General features: G+C 42.5%; 1 protein-coding gene across 1 annotated transcript; it reads right to left on the reverse strand.

Annotated features, from left to right (window-relative positions):
- Positions 1 to 5,481: 5,481 nt before the first annotated feature.
- LOC307074048 (proteinase-activated receptor 2-like) lies at positions 5,482 to 9,691 on the reverse strand. Its single transcript, XM_079734041.1, has 2 exons — positions 9,534 to 9,691; positions 5,482 to 6,902 (listed from the first exon to the last, which is right to left on the reverse strand). The coding sequence occupies exons 1-2, from the start codon at positions 9,607 to 9,609 to the stop codon at positions 5,827 to 5,829; spliced, it is 1,152 nt and encodes a 383-aa protein (XP_079590167.1). The 5' UTR covers positions 9,610 to 9,691; the 3' UTR covers positions 5,482 to 5,826.
- Between the last annotated feature and the right edge of the window lie 1,904 nt (positions 9,692 to 11,595).

An 11,595-nucleotide genomic window follows, 5' to 3' on the forward strand; every position in this document is an offset into this window, starting at 1 on the left:
TCAGATAAGATGAGCATTAAATCTCACCGCACCAAGTCCTTGAAGTTCTCTGCCCAATGCTCTCAGGATAGCTCAAAAATCACGTCCAGCATTCAAGTCAGTGTTCTTCACACAGGCAATACGCCGCTGCTGAAGCTGCTGCCAATGAAGCCGAATTTCAAGTTCTGCTCGAAAAGGAACGACGTATCGAAGAACTTGAAAAACTCGAAGCTGAAGAATCAGAGCGGAAGAGGGTCCTTGAAGTTGAAGAATCAGAGAGGAAGAGGGTTCTAGAGGCCAAGCGCAGGCAAATAAAGCGAATGGATACTTTAAGGAAGCTAAAGGCTGCCAAGGTACGACAACAAGTATATGAGCAGAATGAATGCTCAGATGAAGAAGTGGAAGCGCTGCTCCATCAACATGTCCCCTTGAAGGAGGAGAAGAAAGAGGTCAAACAGGAAAGCAACCTGTCAAAGCATCACCCTCCACCACAAGCTATGCCACTTCATAACAAAGAAGATACCACTGCAGCCCACGTGAAAGTGTTGGCAGACTCCATCAGCGCGAGTCGTCTTCCTATACCTAGACCATCAACGTTCAACGGCGATCCACTCAGATTCAACGACTGGAAGGTTTCATTTAATACACTGACCAGAAAAACATACGGGGTGAAGAGAAGATATATTACCTGTGAAGGTATGTGGGTGGAGTTGCGAAAAGGGCCATAGAGAGTAATTTCCTTCTAGGCACAGAGTCCGCCTATCACGCAGCGCAGACCATCTTAGAAAAGAGATATGGCAATCTATTCTTCATCGCCAAAGCTTTCAGAGACAAGCTTGATTCATGGCCCAAGATAAGCTCCAAAGGAAGCTCAGAACTCCAAGAACTTGCTGACTACCTCCGCAGCTGTGAAGCCGCCATGTCTCAGATTGAGGGTCTTGAGATACTCAATGACTGCAACGAGAATCAGAAAATGCTTGCTAAACTTCCAGACTGGCTGAGCTCAAGATGGGATAGGAAGGTAATGGAAGAGGAAGACCTGGCTGAAGCAGGTACCCAAGCTTCAGCCAGTTTGTCAAGTTCGTTACACGTGAAGCAAAAATCGCCTGCAACCCGATATCATCCCTCCATGCTCTAAAACCAATTGAAAGTGAGAAGAGCAAGGATCCAAGGAACAGAGGTCCTGGGGCAAAGGTATTGGCGACAAATTCAGACGAAAAGGCTGCCGCCACAAGCTGTGTGTTCTGTGAAAGGACAGGGCACAGTCTTCACAAGTGCTATAAATTCATGGATGGAACCGTCTCTGATCGAGTCAAGTTTGTGCGAGAAAAGAGGTTGTGCTTTGGCTGTCTGAAGTCTGGCCACCGCTCAAAGGACTGCGAAAACAGAATGATCTGCAAAACATGTGAGAAAAAACCCCGACTTGCCTCCATGATAATCGCACCAAGGAAGGAAGGATGTCGAAAATGCCTGATGCAGCAAGAGACATGTCAAATGGACGCAAGATTGAACGGTCACAGGATAGGGCAGCAAGAACCTCACTTGAAGTAACATCCAATAGGGTCCTCCAGCAGGTCAAAGACACTCATACGTCCACCATCATCCCAGTGTGAGTGTCAGCCACAAGTGATCGTGAAGTTCTTGTGTATGCACTTCTGGATACACAGAGTGACACAACCTTTCTCTTGGACGACACTGCAAAGGCTCTACATGCGAAGAACGAACCAGTTCAGCTAAGCTCTCAACAATGGCTTCAAGAAACACTGTTGTGTTCTGACACAATGTAGAGTTAGGTGATTCTAACTTATAAATAAGCACAGAGAGGTTTCCAGCGTGTACTTACTGTAATGTATGGCAGCTCAGCTTTCACACTTAACATGGTTTTAGCAATAAGTGTGCTATGGTTTGTGGAAAAGCTGGGTTAGTCTGGCTGCTACTGAAGTGCTCTATTAAGGTGATAAATCCTCCTCTTACTTTGTGTAAAATAACCTTTACATAGAACTCGTAAAGTAAGCAACTTGAAGGGTGCGTACATTGTGTACATTAATGTTCCACATCACAGCGTCCCGCACCTATCACAGGAACCAAGAAACAATATGTTCAGGGGTTGTTCACAATATTGTGTTCATATAACATGTTTATTTATCAAATACCGGATACATGCATGCATGTTACAGAAGATGGAATAATGGCAATAATTCATAAACAAGCGCATATGGATATACACTATATCATAACTGGGGGGCAGGGGGATTCAGAACAAAAATGATGCTCATTGCTCCACGTAATAATATGTGTAATTATACATAAATAAAAAAATGCATTTTGGTTATTTCTTAAAGAGAATATAGAAAGCCACATTTCTGATTAGAACGAACATCAAAACTCATTTTTTACGATTAATGTTTGCATTTTTTATGCTTTATTATTGAGTGAGATAGACAGGAAGGTATTGGAGAGAAAGGGGAGGTCATGCAGAAAAGGACCACGGGCAGGAATCAAACCCGGGTCGCTGCCATCAGGACTGAGCCTTAATGGTACATGCTGTACCCGGTTATCCAATGCGTAGAGCGCCATCAAAACACATTTTAATGCCGAAACAATGTTGATATTGCATTTTCTATTGATAATCAAATGAATGTCAACCATAATTGTTTTTCATCGATAGCAGCGTCCATAGCCATTTTCTGGTGAGCCCTGCAAGAACTTTCTTAATAAATAACAAACATAACGTCATATGCAATCACTGAACGAATATTGTGAAAATAAAATAAAAAAACATCAAAACCCATTTTAATGCCGAAGCTATCAGAAAATATTGCATTTTGAACTGAGAATATGTCAGCCATGTTGTTTGTTTTTGCAGACAGAAACTAATAGGCCGAAAAAACGTAGGCATGTCACATTTTAACAAAATAAAATGTAATTATAGCTGCAAGCAGCATTTTATGCGGGCCAAGCATAACAAAAACAGACAGACCATTGAGACCCTGAGGCACACTTTTAAGACACTGACGCAGACCATTAAGACCTTTTTTGTTTGCATACGGTTGACAACGCTGTAATAGTCTTGTACGTATGTACGTTATGAGGATCTCTATAATTACATTTTCACTAGTCTAAATAGCTTCTTTTAATTAAATTCTGATTAATTCATTTTTGATATCTCAAAATACAATTATTACCAGTACGGATATCATTTTCAGAAGTTACAATTGTATTTCAGATATCTGCAATGCAATTCTAGATATCTGAAATGCAATTCAAGATATCTGAAAATACATTATTTCTAGTTACAATTAGAACCCGACAAATTAATAGTTAAATTTTGACTAGTCAGAATTGAATTTTGGATATCTAAAATTCAATTAATGATATCTGTAATGTAAGAACAATTGTAGATATCTACAATTAAGATTCCCATTAGTAAGAAGTAAATTTTAGATATCCAGAATTAAGATTTCCACTAGTGAGATTGATATCACAAATTAACATTTTATTGAGTGGTGACTAGTGAGAATTGAGTTGTAGATATCATTAATTAGAATTGCAACTAGTCAAAATGACATTATGGATATGTTGGCTTGGAATTATAATTAGTCTAAATGGATTTTTTGATATCTACTGTTACCACTGCTGGTTAAATGTTAAAAGGGATGCTGTGAAAAGCACCACTTAAGAATTAATGGCACCTTTTTGGAGCCATTAAGACTTTTAACGGCTACAGAAGGAGCCATTAAGACTTAAAGGTCCCATGACATGCCACCAGGTGTAGTGTGATTGGCCGTTACAAGCCATTTTGGGAATCTGCCCCTTATGACATCACAAGTGGGCGCGTCCGCCTAGATGTATGATCGATAGACGAGCAACGTTTGCTACAGTCCGCTGTGTTGGCTGGTAGACAGATCTATCCAGCACACATCTAGGTGGACACGCCCACCTGTGATGTCACATCCATAGCAGACCGAAAATGATGTGCCCACTTTCATAAATATTGTCTGTTTTTGTTTAAGCTCTAATTTTTCTGTCCCTTCACAGCTTTGTAGTTTGTTTTTGAACTGAGTCAAAGTTAGTTCCTTGCTGCTCTGTCGTATGGATGGTGAAAGGTTTGTACGATTCAGAAGCATGGCTCTTATAAGTCCACTACGTACTTCTTCCTTTGTCTTTCTTTGGGACTTTAAGACCTTTTCAGCTCAGATTATATAGTCCTTCCCAGTTTCTTCACATTCTTTCTTCAGTGAAGTTAGCTCTGTATACAGGGCAATACTTCTGGGCTCACCGACTGGTGTAAAGGCCCCATAGGGCTTTTCTGACGCCTCTCTCATCACCAACGATAGGCTTTTGTCATCGAGGAATTGAATAACTCTGCGTAGAATTCTCTGTTGTTTACTGGGTCTGGATGGGCGATGGAGAGTATTGTGTCTTTCTCAGGTGGCCGAGAAACTCTACTTCCCAAGGTTCATAGTTATTTTCATCTCCATCAATAACTAACCTCTGCCATCTTCCTCCTGTATCACGCCTTGGGGCCTTAACCTGTTGGGCTTTCCATTCAGTTCTCCTTATCAGGGAGGAATCACAATATATTTTCTGATACAACCACTTTATTCTTTGGCATAGCGCTGGAAAATCATCATTCGCCATTATCCATGTTGACTGATGATTGTCCTCAGACAACACCCTGATTGCAGTACGCATTCTCAGAATGTCCGGCAGACGTCAGCCCTTGGACGACTGCCCATCACCTTAAGCTTAATCTCAACAAGACTGAGCTCCTCCTAATGCCACGGAAAGATTGCCCTCACATGGACCTATTGGTCACTGTCGAGATCATCGCTTCTACATCATCAACTGCCAGATACCTCGTGTGGTACTGAACAATCAGTTGTGCAGCAACAACTCATGTAAATGTAAATTCCTCTACTTCTTTAATTGGTGGGCATCATGCTTGAACAGGAACCCATTTCTTATATAGCAAACAAGATGTGCACAAGAAGCAATCCAAATTCTGGTCGTAAACCATATAATACAGGACCATATCATTTGAACAAATAGATAACTTGACTGATAGAAAAATGTAGATTTAGAATTAAGCAGTAGATTTACATATAAAGATTTAGATGTAACATGTTGATATATGAAAAAATGAGCAGTGTGCAGTTTGAAAGGGTGTTTATTTGCTTAATCTGGAAAAAATTAAGCAAAACTCAAGCTATTCTGGAACAAGTGAAGTAAGTACTCATTGAGGTCCGAGTCCAAGGGCTCGTTGGTGGGCCTCTTGTCCGTGCGTGTTAAGGCCAACAGCTCTCTGCATTGAGGACAATGAAAAGGTACCGCCCCTCGTCGTAAAATGACATGAGTTTCCGGCCCATAGCGTCATGTTTAAATGCTTTTCAATTGTTTTTGAGCCTTAATGATTTTAAATACATTATTCATCTATTTTGTAGATATAAAAGGTGCAATTTAAATTTTGTAAGTGCAATATCGATATACTCAATCATGTGTCAAATAACGGAAACCAAACTAATAAGCTAATTTTCCTTATTTGTGTTGACTATCTGAAACATAAAATAAAATCAAACTCACAGAAGGAATCCATTTGGGCAATGTGATTTATTTAAAATAATATAGGATCTCAGATATTGGACTAAAAAAGAAACAGAAACAACATGCTTTATTTAGACAATATACTGCCTGTCGGATACCAGCAACACCAGGGACCTGATAAAAAACAAACAATTCTAATTCACAGTATATACACATTCATAGGAAAACAAGCTCATGTTAAAACGTTAAAAAGTGTGTCGTGTTGTGAGGCAGCACCCGCTAAGTCCAACACGCCCCCTGCGGTCAGCAGCTGCTGCTCTGGGTCTTCCCAGAGCTGTCAGAGCTGTATGTACTCTTCTTGGAGTTCTTGGAGTTCTTGAGTGCGCTGAAGGACACGCGCATGCGCTCTGCCTTGCGCTGGCTGCGGCAGATAAGCGTGTTTCGTACATGTTCGCGGAAGTCCTCCGAGATAAAGTAGTAGACAAAGGGGTCGATGCAGCTGTTGAGGCTGGCCAGGCAAAGGCTGGTGATGTAGAAGCCGTAGCCATTGTTGGTCCTCTGGGCCAGCAGGAGGCCGTAGTGCACCAGCAGCATGATGTTACTGGGACTGAAGCACACCAGGAACATGACCAGCACGGTGATGATCAGCACCACCGCCTTGCGTCGATTCTTGGCGATGGCCTCGTCCGTCATGGAGCTCCGCAGGGCCTTGAGAATCAGCACGTAGGCAACCACGCACACCGCTGCCGGCACTACGAATCCAAGAATGCCCATGGTCAGGAAGTAACCGGCCGCCACCTCCCTCTGGCTAAGACGGGTGACGTCATGGCACGTAACGATGTCCATGTTGATGACCCTCACCGATTGGTCGTACAGGAAGAGGGGCGTGGTTAGGACCCAGACCGCCAGCCAGATCACCACGGAGACGGCCACACTCACGGCGTTGTCCTTTCCTTGCTGGGACAACGGGTGGACGACAGCCCAGTAGCGCTGAATGCTGATGCAAGCGATGAAGGCGGTGGAGCAGTACATGTTGGCGTAGAAGAACCCCACCAGGACCTTACACAGACCCTCGCCGTAGATCCAGTTGTTACCGTTGAAGTGGTAGGCGATCTTCAGAGGGATCCAGATGACAAAGAGCAGGTCACACAGCGCCAGGTTGGCCATGAAGATGGAGGACGGGTTCTTCTTCTTGGTCCGGAATAGAAACACCCAGAGGGCCAGAGCGTTGGCAGGCAGACCCACTACAAATACGATGATGTAGATGATGGGGAGGAAGACTGTGGTCAGAGGACTCTTCAAGACCGTCTCAGCTCTGACGCTGACGCTCACACCTGCATCGTTCTCCACTCCTGCGAAGCCTCGCTTGTCGTTATATGCTGGAGTGAAATACAAAGGAAGTATTAACTTTGTGTCCAACTGAAAAGTTCCACTATACGTTCACTACCTTAGTACTGGATGTGAAGATGTGAATGGCATCTTCACTGTGTTAAACCATGTTTTGAATGATGCACATGTTCCTGTCCGGCTGTTAGCCGTAATAGTCTGCAGCTGTGGCTCATAGGTTAATTGAGCCACACCCATTCTGGTGCTCCTTCAGAGGGCCAGAGTTCTAGATCGGAGGGAGGCTTGAGTTGTGCAAGTGAATCAACTGTTGTGCTATTATTTGTTTTAAGTAAAAATAGGCTTTTTACCAACAACCATGTGCGTCAAGGAAACTCTTTTTCACACTGGACAATCTGTTGTGCTGCACCGCGAGCATCACCGCGATGGCCCAATCCTGCAGATTTGCCTTCTACAACAGCCGCAGGATCAGGCCCTTACTCATGAGGGAAGCAGCTCAGCTCCTGGTCCAAGTGCTCGTTATCTCCTGCCTCGACTACTTCAACTCCTCGCTGGACTCCCTGCCTCCGTTATTGAACCTTTGCAGCGTATCCAGAACGCAGCAGCGCGCCTCGTGTTCAACCTACCTAAATTCTCCAATGTGACCCCCCCCTCTTCAGGGACCTCCACTGGCTCCCTGTAGTAGCTTGTATCAGATTCAAGATGATGGTACTGGCATACAAAGAGGTCAATGGAACTGCCCCTGCCTAGCTCCAAGCGTTGGTCAAGTCACACAATTAAGCTCACACACCAAAGCCGAGTCACACCCAAGCGCGACGCCCAACTACCTCAGCTGGACGTCTGGTACCGCCATCACTAAGAGCAAGCAAAAGTCAATCAAAGCCACAACTCTTCTGTTTTGGCAACACAGTGGTGGAATCAGCTCCCTGCCGATGTCAGGACTGCAGACTCGCTCACCAGCTTCCGCAAAAGACTCACTTGTTCAGAGCTCACCTAGACTCTGCATACCTTCAACCCCTATGCACTTATTGTATGTCGCAAGTCATACAATGGGAGGACTTAATTCTGTAGTATCTTATCCTAGATATCTTTGTTGTGTAAAGGAAAGATGTTAACCTTACAATTGTTAGTGCTTTGCATAGGTTCTATGAACATCCTTACTGTACCGATATATTGTTTCTCCTTCTTCTGACAAATGTACTTATTGTAAGAAGCTTTGGATAAACGCGTCTGCTATATGCCCTAAATGTAAGTTTTATTAAGATTGTTTTCAGATCTCTCTTAAGTCAAAAGATGGCAACAAGAGGTGTGTAGAATGGCCCAGTCAAGTTTTTCACAACATTATGGCATCAGGCACATCACAAACGGAAAATTAAACGCACACCAAGTTGTAGGAAATAATTATAAAAAAATGTCAAAACACAAGCATGCAATATTTGTATTGGCATGATGCAAGAAATGGCATTAAGTTACGGTCAACAGTATATTAAACAGTTATATTTCACAGAGGGTTCCACGAAAGACCTACTGAATATCTTTTCAGGAACTATTTAGAAATATTTATATCATCTTAAAGTCAGCTAATAATAGGGTGACCAGATCCCAATTCACCAGAAGTGGGACAAAGGCTACGTTTGTGCGGGACAATGCGAGACAAAGTGGGGGGGGGGGGGGGGGGGGAGAGAGGGGGCGACCTGGGACCTTCAGTGGGGGTTTCAGTCCGCAATAACAGATAATCCCCCGTTCCCCCCTTGTCCGTTCTATTTAGAAACATATTTGATAAACGTGTTTTATTTCGCTTATTTAGTTATATTTCATAATTAATTAAGGCCGCCACCAGAGGTCGCCTTCAACGCATTTGCCGCCGTAGACGATTGACTAGGATCGCCCTTGCATTGCTTCTTGGTGGTGGGCGTGCCCTTAACCTGCGTCCGAGACCAAGTTTCATTGACAAGATCAAACACCCCGCCCGCTCCCTGATGACAGCCCTGCTGTCTCCGCACGCAGCTATTTGATAAATGCTAGATGATAAATCACGCATTTCCAAAAAAAAAAAAAATCGAGTCTGACTGTCAATAACAATGCGGGACAACGTCTCAATTTTCGGGACGCGTTCAAAGTCATGGAAATGCGGGACTGTCCCGCACAAAGCGGGACATCTGGTCACCCTAGCTAATAACCTTTCTAGGAAGGACTCCAGATTGGGGCGTGGTCTGAATCCCCGCACCACACCTGTTTATATTGGGTGGCTTGTACTCCAACACATGCAAACGAATTAGCATTACTCATTCTGCTGTAAATTGGACACTGTCGTTGTCACGTGTGTGCGGTTATTGGTCATCCGCTTATTGTCACGAGGGACAATAATATACTCATCGATTATATTGTCTTGAAGGAATACGACAAACGGAAATAGGGCGAGATAGCAATGACTGATAGGACATCGTTTTCTGATGCACTCTTCAAAACAGGAACAGAAGTTATATCCGGATCACTTTAATCAATAATGACGCAGATCAGTCATATAGGCCTACTGTAAACAAGACTTCCACCAATCACTGAGCATTGCCACGGCTTGACTGACAGCCGGCCTGGCAGATCTCTGCTGGTTTTCTCAGTAGGTCTACTCAGGAGAAACATAACAATCAGCCAGGAGGGATACTTACCATGTTCGGCCATAACCTTTGATATGTTGAGGAAAAAACATAGTACCAGGAACTTAGAAACACAGCCAGGCTTCATCGCTTGAGAGACTTTAACCAGAGACTTTTAACATAAAAGCGTTCGATAGTCAGAGGCTCTGTTCCGGTCTTCCGCAGTTGTCTTGTTTCACAACTTTACCTGAATTATATAGTCGTGATGTCACTCAGTCAGGTGACCAAACGTTGCCAATACCATCTCCACCTAGTTGCTGGAGATGTTATTTCATGTTATTTCATGGATTTAGAATTTAGACAATAGTTCCTCCAAGTGGCCCAGAGGGGAAACAAATTCAGCATGGCAATACACTCTATAGATTGTTAAGAATATAATAACGAGATGAAACAATAGAGCCTACTTATTTCAGAGTTATGTTTTGAAGATATGTTGTTATAAATAAACTTTAATCGTGGCTAAGTTCTGGGTGAAACCATGGATTCTATAGAGTGAAACCGACAGACACGAATGGAGACACCATAAAATCGTTTAGTTTACTGTACATGGCACGTAGGCCACTACGTCGTTGGCCCTACCTACTGGCAGACATGATGATTGACAGGTGATTCAAGTAATAAACACTATACTTTAGCAGTAGCCTCTATTGAAAGCAATCAGTTTAAAGCATTTAATTATAAAGCAATGTTCTTCAAGAAAACACAGTTTTTGTTATAAAGAAAAGTTAAATACAGGAATCATGTGTTGCGTGTTTTTTTGTAATGATTTGATTTTTTCAGCTCACTTCAAGCCCTATTAAATAAAGTTAGGATTATGACTCTGTAAAAGTGGCGGCTTGAGCAAACGACGGCCAGCAATTCTAACGATGCAGCTCCCTCTAGTGATGACAATGATAAGGTACCGCCTCTCGACGTTCAATGAGTTTCCGGCTCATAGCGTCATGTTTGAATGTTTTTTTAAATGTTATCGAGCCATCATTAATTTATTTTATATATATTCTGGGAAATTTAAAATGTATTTCGTAACTGCATTATTTACATTGTTATATTCAATGGCGTGTCAAATAACGGAATACCAAACTGATTTCCTAATTTTCCTCATTTGTGTTGACTATCCGATGATTGTTCAAAAAAGCAAAAATCCAGCTCATGGAAGAAATCCATTTGAGGATTGTGGTTGATAAATAAGAGCAAGGTACGTTTTATCAGTCTGTTTTCTGGGAATAATTGACACAAGCAGAAACCAGAAAACAAGCCCCCCCCCCCCCCCCCCCCGCCCCCCCCCCCCTCACCCTTCGCACCTTGTAGTTTGGCCTTGGCGTCTCGCAGTCTCTCTGTGTTTCCACAGATTCTTCACAGCTCCATCCCTCGGCACCAACTGCCATTTGTCCCCTGTTAAAAGGGTTTTCCTGGGAGTTCTTACTCAGTGGATGTGAGGGTTTAAGGGAAGAGGATGTTGTTATGATGCTCATTCTATGTAAAGCCCTTGAGACAAACTGTTTGTAAAAAATAAAATTGCCTTGCCTTGCCTTCTTCTGCTTCTGTCATCCTACTTCCCATGCATGAAAAATCACCGAACTAATTGGGTTCTTGATCTTTGTTGTCATAGAAAATGGATTTTTATTCAATGATTACGATTAGGTGCAGATGGTAATTGTCATTATTGAAATTAAATGTAACATTTTGTTTTTACTCTTTTGAAATGACAGAATCATATCGTTGAAAGGATGTGGCTAGATGTTAATAACAGGGTAAACTACTCTCTGAAAATGGCTCTCAGCATCAATTTGAATTACAGTCCAAGCGGGTTAGGCAAGGCAAGGCAATTTTATTTGTATAGCCCATTTTTAAAAAACAGCTTGTCTCAAAGGGCTTTACATAGCATGAGCATCATAACAACATCCTCTTCCCTTTAGAGGTACTGTTTCCATTCTGCATGTTTGAATATTGCTCAGTGTAACACAGAAGTAATCTAATGTAATATTACAATTAGTGTTTGAGCAATTGTTTCGGAAATTATTTAATTTTGACTATTTGTCTTTAAGTGACAATTAAGGATTTAGAAAAATGAAAA

Source organism: Pollachius pollachius (assembly GCF_949987615.1).
Source record: "Pollachius pollachius genome assembly, chromosome: 4".
Lineage (NCBI taxonomy): Eukaryota > Metazoa > Chordata > Actinopteri > Gadiformes > Gadidae > Pollachius > Pollachius pollachius.